Source organism: Ursus maritimus, unplaced genomic scaffold (genome assembly GCF_017311325.1).
Source record: "Ursus maritimus isolate PB19 unplaced genomic scaffold, ASM1731132v1 scaffold_21, whole genome shotgun sequence".
In the NCBI taxonomy this organism is placed as follows: Eukaryota; Metazoa; Chordata; class Mammalia; order Carnivora; family Ursidae; genus Ursus; species Ursus maritimus.
In genome coordinates this window covers 10,718,838-10,733,498 of record NW_024424564.1, presented here as the reverse complement: position 1 = coordinate 10,733,498, position 14,661 = coordinate 10,718,838, and the positions used below count along the sequence as shown (strand labels likewise).

Below are 14,661 nucleotides of genomic sequence, written 5' to 3'. Positions count from 1 at the left end.
GTGATATCTACTGTGGAAAAAAGGTTCTATGCCAAGTATCTGAGTTTGAAACCACCAGCATTCTCCTCCCAGGCAGCACAGCAGAGCACTTAAGAATATGGGTTTTGGGGGCGCCTGGGTGGCATAGCGGTTGAGCGTCTGCCTTTGGGTCAGGGCGTGATCCCCGCATTATGGGATCAAGCCCCACATCAGGCTCCTCCGCTGTGAGCCTGCTTCTTCCTCTCCCACTTCCCCTGCTTGTGTTCCCTCTCTCACTGGCTGTCTCTATCTCTGTCAAATAAATAAATAAAATCTTTAAAAAAAAAAAAAAAGAATACGGGTTTTGGAGTCAGCATGCTTGGACTCCCGCTCTGGGTCTGCTTACTGGCTGTGGGATCTTGAGTCAGCTACTTAACTCTGTCCCTCAGTTTCCTCATCCTGTATCCAAAATATGAGGATAATAATAGTATCCACCTAATAAAGTTGTTATGAGGATTAAATAAGTTAACATTTGCAAAGTGTTGGGGTAGTTCTTGGGCTAGAGTGTAAATTTGATAAATTAACCCCACCAACAAACAAGCCTTTTCTACGGGCTGCGTTCCAAAGGTTAAAGCTGCAGGAAGCAGAAATTCCTTCCCTAAGTAGGGGGATTACACTTTCTAACTTAAAATGCCCCCAAAGTACACTTCCCTTTGATCTGGCAATTGCACTCTTAGGACTCTAGTGCAAAGGAAAGAAAGTACCAGCTCCTAGAGACACATGTATCAGGATGTTTACGGCCACGCTGTTCACGGTGGTCAAGAACTGCATCTACTACACGGACACTGAACAGAATGCTTTGAAGAGATGTTCATGAGACACGAAGCAAGAAAAGCAAGACGCAGAAAATTATTTATGTTGTGATCCCACTTTTGTCAAAGAAACAAATGTTTAACTTACGTATATACACGTGTGTGTGTATAGTTTACATGGGTATGGATAGCACAGAGAAAACCAGGGAAGAACACGCATTAGAATGTTAACACGACTTACCTTCAGGGGCAGAGACGGGGAAATGAAACGTCGAATGTGTGTGGGGAGGGGGCTGGGGAGAAGGAATCCATGATAAAAGCAGCATATATGACATGCTTCTGTGTCTATAAAATTACCCACAGACACACGCACGCACACTGTGTCTCAGTCTCTTTGTCTAAAAAATAATCCTTCGCTTGCCTCCCTTCAAGGGTAATTATGAAGATTAAGCGGGAGAATGGATCCGAGACCGTGCTCTGAAAACTAAAAATCGCACGAATAGCAGCGGGATGATTCTCTTGTTTCGCAGACAGCAAAACAAGTAGAACTTACCAGCGCGGACACGGACCAGGGGCCAAAGAGTCCTCCTTCCCCGAACACTGGCTCGAAGAAGGGCACGGCGACCAGCAACATGGCGGAGGACATGGGCGCCTGGTAGTACAACAGCTGCATCGAGTTCACTTGCAATTCATGCTGCTTGGCTCCTACCCACTGAAAATCGGAGACAAAACACGTGAGGCAGGAAAAAAATACCATCGCTTCGTAAACAAAAGATGCAACTCTAGTCACCAGGATGGGAACGTGGGGCAGGGCTGGGGAAAGAGGAAGTGCCTAATTATTCTACAAGACTCCAAAGATCAGTAATATATACGAATGTCCTTTAAGCATCGTGGATGAAAGGAGCTTTATAAATTCAGTGCACGACTATCTATTTTCTTCTCAGTTATAAAGAAGGAGAAAAAATATCCTCTTTTCCCTGTTGGCCCTAGTAAATGGGGCAAGTCAATGAATTCATACGGGGGGGGGTCCAAGAGTATCAGAGATCTTGGGAAAAGGAGACAGGAATGGAAATTTAGGGGAGAAGCAGGAACAGAGATGCAGTGCTAGACTTCATTTCTTTCTAAAACCGCCCCCCCCCCCAGCAAAAGAACACAGGGGGTGGGCAGGGCAGGCTAATTAGGGAATGACAGGAACCTCAGCTATCCGGGCTACCGATGTGGGTGGCTAGAAAAGTATGTGAGGCCTTTTCATTCACATTAGAAAACTCAACCAATGGCAGAAAGAATTTTCTTCTTTATGGATGATTTTTCTGTGGGTAATCCCCCACCAATACATCTGAAGAAATTAGATAATTGCAAATCCTTTTAAAAGACTCTATGAGGGGCACCTGGGTGGCTCAGTTGGTTAAGTGTCTGCCTTTGGCTCAGGTCATGATCCCAGGGTCCTGGGATTGAGCCCCGCATCGGGCTCCCTGCTCATCAAGGAGCAGGCTTCTCCCTCTCCCTGCCACTCCCCCTGCTTGTGCTCACTTTCTCTGTCAAATAAATAAAACAAAATCTTAAAAAAATAAATAAAAACTGTATCATTCAGAGGGTGCCCGGGTGGCTCAGTCAGTTAAGCGTCCAACCCTTGACTTCGGCTCAGGTCATGATCTCAGGGTCATGGGATCGAGCCTGGAGCTGGGCTCCACACTCAGTGCAGAGTCGGCTTGTCTCTCTCCCTCTCCTCCCCCCTCCCCCAGCCCCACTCAAGCTCTCTTTTTCTAAAATAACGTCTTTTATTTTTTTTTTATTTATTTTTTTTTTAAAGATTTTATTTATTTATTTGACAGAGAGAGAGACAGCCAGCGAGAGAGGGAACACAAGCAGGGGGAGTGGGAGAGGAAGAAGCAGGCTCATAGCGGAGGAGCCTGATGTGGGACTCGATCCCGGAACGCCGGGATCACGCCCTGAGCCGAAGGCAGGCGCCTAACCGCTGTGCCACCCAGGCGCCCCTAAAATAACGTCTTTTAAAAAGATTTTTTAAAAAACCCAAAAGACTATATTATTCAGGAGAACCAACACCTCAAAACCTCAAATCCCATCAGTCCTCAAAATGTTTCGCAAATATGACTAAAAAAAGCCTGACAGGGCTGTTTTTATAAGATCTGGCGAGAACAGCCAGGCTTCTGAATGACTGCTCCTACATAATTCTTCTTCCTGGAGATCTGGGTATCCTGTTATATAAACTCGAGGGCTATAGAAATTCACCAAGACAAAAATAGAGGAGCAGGAAATGTGAAACATACTCCTGCCAGCCTTCCCTGAGAGTCTCCTGTGAATACGGAGGACAAAGGATCGATTCTTCTGCGGCCTGCTCCTGGGGGGCCGCAGGGAGAGTGTGGACGCCCGCCCCTCGCTTTCTTTAGCAGCCTCACGAGGCAGCTGCATGTCTCTGACACAGAACCGCCTGGAATGGTGGCTCTTCTCAGGGCCTCCACTTCCCCTCTGTGCACCCTGGCTTCTGCCCACCATCGCTCTAACGCAACTGCTCTCCCGAAGGGCGCTGTCACCTCCAACGGCCACACCCACGGGCCACCCCTCTGCCCTCCGCCTGCTGGGGCTCTCTGCGGAACTGGCGAGTGTCTCCTGGACGAACTTGACTTCTGCTCTGCACTGTTTCCTCACCTACATCTTTCTTCATTTACTATTTTTAAGGCAGATGTGTGGCCTTTTTCTTGTATCTCCCTGACTGATCTCACTTACACCCGAAGATGTCTCCAGCTCGGACCTCCTTTCTCAGGGCATCCCTCATCCCCAAACGTCAACAGCGTCTGGGCGGCCTTCACTGCCACACTCTGCAGGGACTGTTGTAAAACAACTCAGGGCTTACTTCCCCAAATGAGCTCTTCCTGTGTGGCTCCCATAATTAAAGACCTAATCACCCCCAGGATGAGATGCCTTACTTTGCTCATTCTACATTCGGTCTGGTCCTGCTAATAATTCCTGCTCCAAAAGGTTTCGGGGCCTCTAGCACTGTCTGTTCAGGGCCTTCCCGTCTTCCCCTTGAACCATGGAGAGCCTCCCAACTGTTCAGCCGTCACTGCCACCAGAGTTAATGTGCTGAAACAGAGGGAGCCGTCAAGTCACTCCCCTATCTAAACTTTCCCGGCGCCCGCAGGATAAAGAGCACACTTCCTTTAGCGTGACATTCAAGACTGTGCCATCTGGTCTCGCCCACCCCCAAGCCTCGGCCTTCCACAATGCAACTAGAGTCTCACCCCATACACCAAGTTCTCCAGAAATGCTCCGTACTTTCACACGTGGTCGCAAAGAAAGGCCTTTGCTGTATTTCTCCGCTAAGCAAATTCCTGTAGGCCCTTCCATTTAAATCGCTAACTTTTCCATGAAGTCTTACCTCACCACCCCTAGGAGAACTGCCACTTCTTCTCCCGTGCTCCTCAGACCTTTCCTCATACCCTGAGCTGTACTGCTTGTGATTAGCTGTCTACACGTGTTTCTACACTGCTGGGATCTTAGCTGCTATCCATCTTTGTATCTCCAAGGCCAAGCATCAAGCAGAAGGAATGTCTGCTGAATGAATGCATAAGTGAGTCAACCGTCTCTCCACAACGAAAGCTAATACCTCATCACTCATCTTTTAACTCCTTTTAATGCCCTAGCAGTATAAGAAGAAATAACTTAGAAATTACACCGGGATACAACGGGAAAATACAACTTTTAAAAAATGAATATACCTGTTGGGGAATATACCTGTTCCCTAACAGTACTTTTACTGTTTACTAACAAGAGAAAACTCTGCCTATTAGTTTGTCCACAAATCATTCCTTAGTCCCATTTCAGATACGTACCTGAGGGTACAGAATTCTGATTCTAATCTACAGCAATTTTGAGACTTTTGGGAACAAAAATGGTCATATTGGCAAGTGAATACTCTGAGTTGAAATTATGCGTTAAGGAATACAAGAAATTCTAATGTTCAATAAATACAATTTCTTGCTATACTTAAAAAACATTTAACCCCACTGGGCCAAAAAAAATAGTCTAACAAAAAAGACAAATAGGAACGTTCACCTGCCGTATCTAGTAACAAAATTTAAACTCACTGAAGTACATCTAAGTACAATCTTCTTAAAGCACAAAGCTGAGTTTGCTCTGTTTACTCTCTGTAGCGAAACACACACCATCTTGAAGCCAAATGACAGCACTGAGTGGGTGCTTTGTCTTTTCATGACACTGGTCTCTTATTTATGCTGCTTCTTCCCGCTTAAAAGTGTACTCAACCCCACCACATTTATGTAACAATGTTTCCGAAATGATCAGTACTAGAAAGTGCTAAGGCTGTAGATTTAAGGCTTCTTAAAGCTGTAACATTCGTAACAAAAATGCCTTAGGTTATAACCAGAAGGTATTTGTGAAAAAGGAAAATTGGTTACACATTTTGGCTCAGACTCCCCATGCAGGCACACCCAGAATTTCCACTCCAAGGTTTTCAGTATAGAGAAAAGACTGTTTCATTGCACCCTTCACCAAGTTATTTTTCCCCACTATGTAAGAAACAAAAAACCATACTTGTGATTTTATGGTAATGAAGTAGGTGGATCCGTGCACAAATTTTTAATGAGTGCCTGCTACAGGCAAGGCATGGAGCTACTGTGGTACCAGAAGTGAAATATCCATTGCTAGAAACTATGGATAGAGACAAATCACGGGAAGCTGACATACAAGTTGTAACAACAGCATATTTTTTGAGGCAAAGATTTATAAATCTGAAATTTTCCTTTCCTGATCAAATTTTGGAAAAGGTACCCGATCCTTCACAGTAATCTTATAATGAAAGAGTAAATCATAATTTAACCAATGATCTCAGTTTCAAGGACAAAGTCTTACTACTCATTTTGTAAAGATTTCCCCGATGATACTACAGCACCCCCCCCCCCCACACTGGTAAGCATGGGGACTATACACTTACAACAGGTGGGGAGGTACTGGGTGAGCACCCTACACCCAAGTTTCTCTGTCTCCTTTCTTCTCTTCACCCGGAGTCAGACAATTTATGCAATTATGCCTTCTTCCCAACAGTCTATTGTCTCTATACTGTATTTTCTAAACCTTGGGATACAGCTTCAAAATTTATGAAATCTGCTAAAAAGGCACATAAAGAAAAAAAAATTACCAACCACTTGATAAAGGGATGTAACTAAAACACCAAGAGCGGCAAACACCATTCCAAGGAAATTAAACTTCACATCGTAATAAGAATTTAGGATTACACCTAAAGTTATAGGAATCTGTAAAGAAAAAGAGGCAAATGTTGTTCAGATTAAATTCATGAGACATAAACTTAGTATTCTTTTCATGTTGTCTTACAAGGTTAATCATAAAAACATCACTGGGAAACAATGAACTTCTACAAAAAATGGATTTTTTTTCCATTTGAAAAAACAAACCGATTTCCTCAAAGTGAAATATGTTAATTCTATATTTATGTTCGTATTTAATTTTACTTCAAATTCGGGGTAAAATAATGAGTCAATGCATTGCAATTTGCAACAAACACATACGACCTGCAGGCACACAGGAGTAATGGACCCCTCGGACTAGGGTCTAAACAACACATAAGCATGAACGTATAACAAAAGCATTAAGAATTTAAATATTGTAAATCATTAAGTGCTAAAATTATCATCTCTTTATTTAAAGACACAGAAACCTCTGCAGTATGTCGCTGAAGACATATTCGAAGACATATTTTATGCTGAATCTTTAAGGTTTACCATACATGATCTGATTCCCCTGGGTCAAAAGAGGGCCGTTTTTCAGTTTGAGATTTTGCAGATATTCCGATACACTGAATTGCGTAACGCAATACAGTTTTCTTACCAATCACAGCATTTAAGGATTTCCATCAAAGAGTAGTTACTAAAACTCACACAAGCACACTCTTCTGGGCTAAGAGCCCAGTAGAGTGCCAAGATGACTTTTTTCACTTCTCCCAAATAAGCTTGAGGTTCACAAGGTCACAGATGACGCATGTGTGCATTTCAAGACGATGGGGAAAGAGCGTGGCGCAAGGTTAAACATTCAAATTTCCCGGGGAGAAAGACGGTCCAGGACGTGGACTGTGAAAAGGTGCGCCTCGCGAAGCTGAAGCTACTCACCAGCGTGAGCTGTATTTTGGTAGAGAAGGTTTTCTTGTAGCAGAGGGTCTGGATGACTATGATGACCGGCGTGGTCATGGCCTTGGCCAGCTGATAGGTGCCTATGGTGTTGTTCTGCAGAGAGAGATTGGTGAAGACCACGAAGCCGCAGAAGCTGAGGGCCAGGAGGAGGAGTTTGGAAGGCGGGAGACTTTTGGGGGCAAAGATGTCCAGTTTCTGGCAGATGTACAAGCCCAGCCAGGTGACCACGAAGTGCACCAGGGTCAGGCTCATGTTAGGAAAGCCGTGGTGCACATAGATCCATTTGTTGAGGAACACGATGCAGATGGACACCAGGAGGTTGAGCAGGAGCCCAGCGGCGATGCGCCCGTTGCCTCGCATTCGGTCCGCAAGCGATGCCATAACCCCCGCCAAGCCGGGGCCCTTCAGCCCCCGACAAGGATGCCCAGCCTGTCTCCCGCTGCTCTTCCCCTCCTCCGCCGCCGCCACGTCCTCTCCGGCTTCACGGTCTGGCCCGGGAGAGGCATGCACTCTCGGCGTCCCGGGCGAGCAGCAGCCTCAGCGGCACACACATGCTCCGCCACCGCCCATTCAGCTGGTGACGACGCGGCAGCACGTCCCGCGCGCCCCGCCCCCCTCCGCCCGCGACCACGTGGCTCGGGGCGCCCTTGCTTCCTACCCCGAGCTGTGGGTGGAGCGATCTCCACCCTGCGCAGGCGCGTTGGGCTCTGCGTGAGGAAAAACTGCGTCCTCGGTCCCCTACCTCCTTGGTCGCCTAACCCCGACTCTGGTTGGGTTCATCTGGGCCTCCTCTCTTGTTGTTGGACATCTCCTGTGTGTCAGTTGACGCACTTGCTAGACAGCTGCTCTCAAGCTGGTGGAGTGCAGACACTATGGGCCAGTATGAGACAGGTGCTCAGCAAATGTAGTCATCCCCAAAGAAGGGAAAGCATTACTTCTTGAAAGTGTATTTAATTTAATTAATTAATTAATTTATTTATTTATTTAACAGAGATGATTTTAAAAACTTTGATATGGCTCTTAAACTTCTATCACAAATTGACTGCATGAATATTCATAGTCACACTTTCTTTCTTACAGAGTTTCATAGACTTTCCTCCATTTTCTTCTAGCATTACTTGTTGGAAAACTCTGAGCCTGGAAGGAATGAAAGTGTATTTTAAACATTCTATTTTAAAAATCAAAATACACGAAATAGTATGATGAATTCTCATACTCATCATCGTTAGTACACTATTTAGATTTTCTTCTTTTTGAATCAATGTTGGGCCTTTTAATTGTTCTAGGAAAATTCCGTTTAACTTAAACGTCCTAATATACTTGGTTAGAGTTGTATATAGTGATCTACCTTATTTTAAATTTATTTTTTCTGGGGGCGCCTGGGTGGCTCAGATGGTTAAGCATCTGCCTTTGGCTCAGGTCATGACCCTAGGGTCTTGGGATCGAGCCTGCATCAGGCTCCTTGCTCAGCAGGTAGCCTGCTTCTCCTTCTCCCTCTGCCTGCTGCTCCCCCTTCTTGTGCGCTCTCTCTCCCTGTTAAATAAATAAATAAAAATCTAAAAAAAAAAAATTATTTCATCTGTTGTTCTACCACTTATTGTAAAAAGTATGCATTTGGGTTTTCTTTGTCCTTTGATTAGTTTTACCAGTAATATGACTATTTTAAGCTTTTTCTTTCTTTCTTTTTTAGATTATTATTTGTCAGAGAGAGAAAGAGCACAAGCAGGGGGAGGGAGAAGCAGGCAGAGGGAGAAGCAGGCTCCCACTGAGCAGAGAGCCCAGTGTGGGACTTGATCCCAGAACTCTGGAATCATGACCTCAGCCGAAAGCAAACACTTACCCAACTGAGCCACCCACGGGTCCCAGTAACTTGACTATTTTATTGGCTTTCTCAAGGATTACTTCTAGTGATTTTGATTCAAGTTATAACTTTTTTTCTTGACTTTTCCCCGCTAATTTCTTGAATAGAATGTTCAGTTCTTCAATTTATTTAAAAATAAAAGGACTTAAGGGCACCTGGTTCAGTCGGTTGAGCACAACTCTTGGTTTCGGCTCAGGTCATGATCTCAGGGTGGTGGGATGGAGCCCCTAGTCTGGGGCCCTGTGCTCAGTGGCCCAGAGTCTGCTGGAGATTGTCTCCCTTTCCCTCTTCATCCTTCTCTGCCCTTCCTGCTGCTCACTCGGCAAGGGCACACATGCTCCCTCCTCTCTCTCTCAAATAAAATCTTTGAGAAAAAAATAATAAAAAATAAAAGGACTTAGGCTATGAGTTTTCCCCCTGAGAATAGCTTTACCCACAGCCCTCACGACAGTGTAATATTCTCAGTCCTTAATTCCTAAGTAGTCTGATTGAGTTTTAATTTCCTCTTTGATGTAAGAATTATTCAGATATTGAGCACCTGTTTTGTGCCAGGCACTAAATTTGGCACTTGGAAGATAGTGGAGAGTAAAGCCAGACCAGACCCTCTCCCTTAGAACTTAGTGAGAGACTGCCAGGCAACAATGATCAACTATGATAAATGAATATTTTGAAGTAATAAAATACGGTTCTGTGAAGGTGTAACACAATCAGAGCTAAACCTGGGGAGGGAGAGGTGGTCAAGGAGTTCCCCAAGGAAATGAATCTTTAAGATTTGAGAATGCGTAGAAGTCAATTAGGCAAAGTCTAAAGTCTGGTTTTCCTAACATGGTCTTCCTGATGAGCTTTTCTTCCTATCATGCCACCAAATTCTACGGATTCTTACCACACCACGTGCCCTTTCCACAGTTTATATTGCCATCCTCCCTTCCAGTTTGGATCTACAGAACCCTCTAATCAATCATTTACAATGTTTACCCTCATCTGCTCCCCAATTAAGGGCTGTGGCACCCCGTCTTCATTCAGTCTACTCAATTCATTGTCTCCTTGTGGTTATAGAGTTGGACTGATAATTTTAGCATGGATAATAATCTTATCATTCATCTATTTATCTTGCAATATTTGGAAATAGTTTTGATATGAAATCTGAAATTTGGATTAAAATATAACAGTATCTAGTGGATTTGAAATCCCTGTTGGATTAGGGCTACTGAGTCTAACCCCATATTTGCCATTTCATCCAGGTTTCTACTGTTCAGGAAACTGCCCTTCTCCAGATTGGTTCAATTGGTTAAGCGGCTTTCTCTACCTCCTTCACAAAGCACAGTAGTCCTCATCTTCACTTGTCCTGAAATGTAATTATCTTTATTTTCATTTGCAGATGTTGAAAATAGAGGTTCATGGCTGTTACCTTGCAGCTAGAGGGATGAGATTAAGATTCCAACCCAAATTTCTCTGGCTCCCGGCCCACTTCCCCTCCTTTTTATTATGGAAAATTTCAAACTTGTGCAAAGTTAATACCCGTCACCTGGCTTCACCAGCTGCCGTTTTCACGTGTACCTACTCCTCACCCCTCCATTTGATCTTTCAAAAGTAAATTTACATTCACTCAAATGCACTAATCTAAACTGTACATTTTTTGATAAATGGATGCCCCTATGTAACCCATACCCCTGTTAAGATACAGTACATTTCCATCACCTTACAAGTTTCCCTAGGAAATCCCCACATCCCCATCCCCAAGAGGAAACCAGTTTTCATTTTTCCTTCACCATGGTTTTGACTGTTCTAGAACTTCATATAAATGGATCGTACAGTATGTACTCTGGTGTCTAGGTTTTGTTGAGTAGTTCTTTCCTTTTCATACTGCTGAGTAATATTGTTCTGTATGAACATACCACAGCTTGTTTAGTCATCCTATTATGGTCATTTGGGTCATTTCCAGTTTGGGGCTATTATAAAATGCATTTGCACAAGTGTTTTTGTGGAATTCATTTTCATTTCTCTTGAGTAAATATATGAGTGAAATTTCTGGGTTAAAGAATAGGTGATTATAAGAATAAAGTCAAAACTTGGAACACCGTGGCTCAGTCGGTTAAGTGTCTACCTTTGGCTCAGGTTGTGATCCTGGGGTCCTGGGATCAAGTCCTGCATGGGGCTCCTCGCTCAGCCGGGAGCCTGCTTCTCCCTCTGCCTGCCGCTCCCCCTGCTTATGCTCTCTCTCCCTGACAAATAAATAAAATCTTTAAAAAAAAGCGTCAAAACTTTTCCCAAAGAGTGTACCATTTTATATTCCCCCAGCCACGTTCGGTAGCAGTTGCTCCAGTTTGGTGCTGTCAGTCTCTTTGATTTACCCTCGATAGACAGGTGGTGGTAGCTCATTGTGTCTCTCATTGCACTCCCTATTGACTTGAGTACTTTGTCATGGGCTTCTGGTTATGCACATTCTCTTTCTTTATGAATCATCTATTCTTTTGCCCACTTTTTCCTTTATTATTGAATTGTAAGAGTTCTTTACATATTCTGAGTAGGTTTTTTTGGTCAGATATATTTTTGCAAGTATTTTCTCCCAGCCTGTGTCTACCTTATTTATTTTCACAATGGTGTCTTTGGTGAGCGGTTTTGTATTTTAATGAAGTCTCATCAATTTTTTCCTTTATGCTTACTGCTTTCTGTCAATAGGAAATCTCATTTTTCTTCTATAGGAAATCTTTGCCTACTCACAGGTCATGAAGGTATTTATTTTTCTTCAAAGTTTTTGTTTTAGCTTTTATATTGAGGCCTATAATCCACCTCTAATGAATTTTTGTGAATGATATAAAGTGAGGGTCACAGTTCATTTCTTTTTTGTATGGATAGTCAGTTGCGTGTCACTATTTAATTCCACCCAAATCTTTTACTTTGAAGATTTTTAAATCTACAGGAAAGTTTAAAGATTAGTATAATAAACATGGCTGTCCCCTTCACATTGATTCATTAGTTAATATTTTGACATACTTATCTATGTAGACTTTTAAAGCTGAAGCATTTTATTTTTTAAATTTTTATTTTTTAAGTGATCTTTACACCCAACATGGGGCTGGAACTCACAACCCCGAGATCAAGAGTCGCGTGCTCTAGTCACTATCTCGCCAGCCAGCCAAGTGCCCTAAAGCTAAACCATTTTAAAGTGCAGACTTCACGACCTTTCATCTCTAAATATTTCAGTGTTTATCTCTTAAGAATAAGGACACTCGGAATGCCTGGGGGGCTGTCAGTTAAGCTCCTGCCTTTGGCTCAGGTGTCCCGCACGGGGCTCCTTGCTTAGTGCGGGGCCTGCTTCTCCCTCTGCTTACCACCCTCCCTGCTGTGCTCTCTGAGTAAAAAAAGTAAAAATAAATAAATAAATAAATAAGGACACTCCCCTACCTGGCCACAATACAATTTTACCACACCTAAGATTAACTCAGTCATACCAACTAATATACAATCTATTCTCTTGCTAAAATATTGATAAGAATTGTGTTGAACCTGTTTATCAATTTGGGGAGGACTGGCTGTCTCTACAGCTTTCCCCAGCTGATGCCAACAGAGCATCACGGTCAACTACTGCTACCTGCCTTGCGTACAAGAGGAGGAGTCAATATCCATCTCTGATTTAAGCCAGAATATCCCAAACTAACTGAAATCACCTATGGCATATTATACTTAAAAATACAACGTCCAGGACCCTATCCCAGGCCTCTTAGCCAGACATCTCTAGAGGTGGCATCGGTAACTATGTATTTAAGAAATTCCTCAGGTGTGGGACACCTGGGTGGCTCAGTCAGTTAAGTGTCCAATTTTTAATTTGAGCTCATCATGATCTCGGGGTCATGAAATCGAGCCCTGCATTGGGCTCCTCATGGGGTGTGGAGCCTGCTGAAGATTCTCTCTCCCCTCTTCTCCCTCTCCATTCTTGCATGTGATCTCTCTCTTTATAAAAAAAAAAAAAACAAACAGAAAAAGAAAAAGAAAGAAAAATTCTAGCTGATTCATAAACATGCATTACATGCATTAACATGTCCGGGCCTTGCTCATACTGATTTCCTAATGTGCAGTGCCTCACTCTTCTTGTGCTTTCTCTTTGCCCTTGCAAATTCAGTGCATTACTCAAACAGCAGCTCTAATGCTACTTCCTCAGAGACCTCTTAGCTGAAACAGTTTCTTCTTGCACAGACTACTTGCACTTTTTCACGGCATTATTTGTTGTACTTCCCCTAGTACAAGGGCTGGACTAGATTCCACTCATTTTGTATTTCCCAATTTATTCAGTGCTTACTATGTACCAGGTACTATGAACCACGATAAGTTTTCAGAAGATCCAACTATTTTAGTAGCCAGTTTGCTGAATGAGTTAATAAAAATGTTTTCAAAATAAAGAAAACAAGAGTATAATATTAGACAAAAATCTTGCTATATTCATCTTAACTGTAGTATTTAAAAAATACTAAATTTTATGATAAGAAATTACATACCTGGTTTAGATACGATTCTACTTTCCATCCTCTTTATAATTTTAAGATATCAGAGTATTTATACTCACAGGAGAAAAGTAGGATAATAGGAAATTTAATTTCTTATTACATTAGAGACAATCCTGGAACTTGTAAGAGAAAATTTTAATTTTTATATAATTTTATTAATAAAGGGAGACAGTGATATAATACATTAAATTTTCAAAGTTATCACCATAATATTCTGAAAAGTACAAATTCAAATATCTAAATTTTCATTTTCTCCATGACAATGCAAAAGAAAAACCCAGTAATTACAAATATGTTTATTTTACAAGAAACTCCATTTATCACAGAAGTTAGTGAGATCACAGAGTAGATGGATTATGACTGAATTTCATATCCTAATGGATCAAGTCCCTGGTCTAGGAGCATTAGAGAGGACTCTCTTAACTTCTGCAACAATTTCCTTAGTTCTTCCTTAGAAAATACCTGATTTTAAGAAAAAAAAAAAAAAGTTAAGAATGAGAACAAGGAAGAATATATGAATTTATAGTCACTTAACCCGATTAGCTTAACGTAAGAAGAAATTCCTCTTTAAGATTTATGTAGCCAAGGCCAGTATGTTAGCGTGGTCCAAGAACTTCAAAGCTATTTCTTTGAGCCAGTCTATTTACTTCCTAGTGTTTATGAATATGTATGTATTTCCAAAAACAGAACAAACATTAGAAGTGGACCATTACTTTAAGAAAATCTAAGAACATCTAAAAAATGTAAACACATCTCACAAAATCAAATATTATTACGGAGCTTATCAAATCACTAAAATTGAAAGCTGTAAATGCTCTAGAACTTACCAGATACAGTTTGTGGCGCTCAGAGGAGACCATATCTGCTAATTGCAAGCATTCCTGATACTGACCAGTACTATGCAATATGGTATGAAGCAGAAAACACAACATTGGCAGACAAAGCTTTCTCAGTGAGACCATTTGGCGTGTCCTTTCATGGTCTTCTTCAGCATCCTATAGTCAGACATCAAGTTGTCATTTTAACAAGTTGAAGCTAAATAACTGTTATAAAAAAAATCAAGTGCTGAATCAAAACCAAAATGCAACAGGTAAAAGCTAATGGGGTTTCTCTAAAGCTTATGACGCCCATTATAAAGAAAACAAGGCAGGATTTTAATCATGATAGCTAGAGACATAATTTTTGGTAAAACAGCATGAAGGTAAACAAAACATACTGCAGAGGAGTCCCAGGTTAGATAACGAAAACAAAATGCTTCTGAATTTATATTTTTCTTTTTTGAATTTGTATTTCTAATACTTACTGTGTCTTGAATAAAAACATGCTTAAAGCAGTAAGAGTTAGAG

General features: G+C 42.1%; 2 protein-coding genes across 9 annotated transcripts in view; both read right to left on the bottom strand.

Moving 5' to 3' along the window:
• The window catches only part of SLC35E3 (solute carrier family 35 member E3), a 42,731-nt gene extending 35,195 nt beyond the window's left edge, over positions 1 to 7,536 (bottom strand). For 5 of the 7 annotated variants that reach the window (XM_008684268.2, XM_008684269.2, XM_040637243.1 and 2 more), the window contains exons 1-3: positions 6,932 to 7,536; positions 5,951 to 6,061; positions 1,324 to 1,482 (exon numbers count right to left, since the gene is read on the bottom strand). In XM_008684268.2, coding sequence (XP_008682490.1) covers positions 1,324 to 1,482; positions 5,951 to 6,061; positions 6,932 to 7,333 — 672 coding nt within the window. In that variant the 5' untranslated portion in view covers positions 7,334 to 7,536. The remainder of the gene's footprint in view (positions 1 to 1,323; positions 1,483 to 5,950; positions 6,062 to 6,931) is intronic. The other 2 variants (XM_008684267.2, XM_040637242.1) reach the window with 1 other exon arrangement.
• A 6,059-nt stretch (positions 7,537 to 13,595) lies between these two features.
• Positions 13,596 to 14,661, bottom strand: part of NUP107 (nucleoporin 107) — a 48,320-nt gene continuing 47,254 nt past the window's right edge. For both annotated transcript variants that reach the window (XM_008684263.2, XM_008684264.2), the window contains 2 exons: positions 14,143 to 14,310; positions 13,596 to 13,777 (listed from right to left, as the gene is read on the bottom strand). In XM_008684263.2, coding sequence (XP_008682485.1) covers positions 13,670 to 13,777; positions 14,143 to 14,310 — 276 coding nt within the window. In that variant the 3' untranslated portion in view covers positions 13,596 to 13,669. The remainder of the gene's footprint in view (positions 13,778 to 14,142; positions 14,311 to 14,661) is intronic.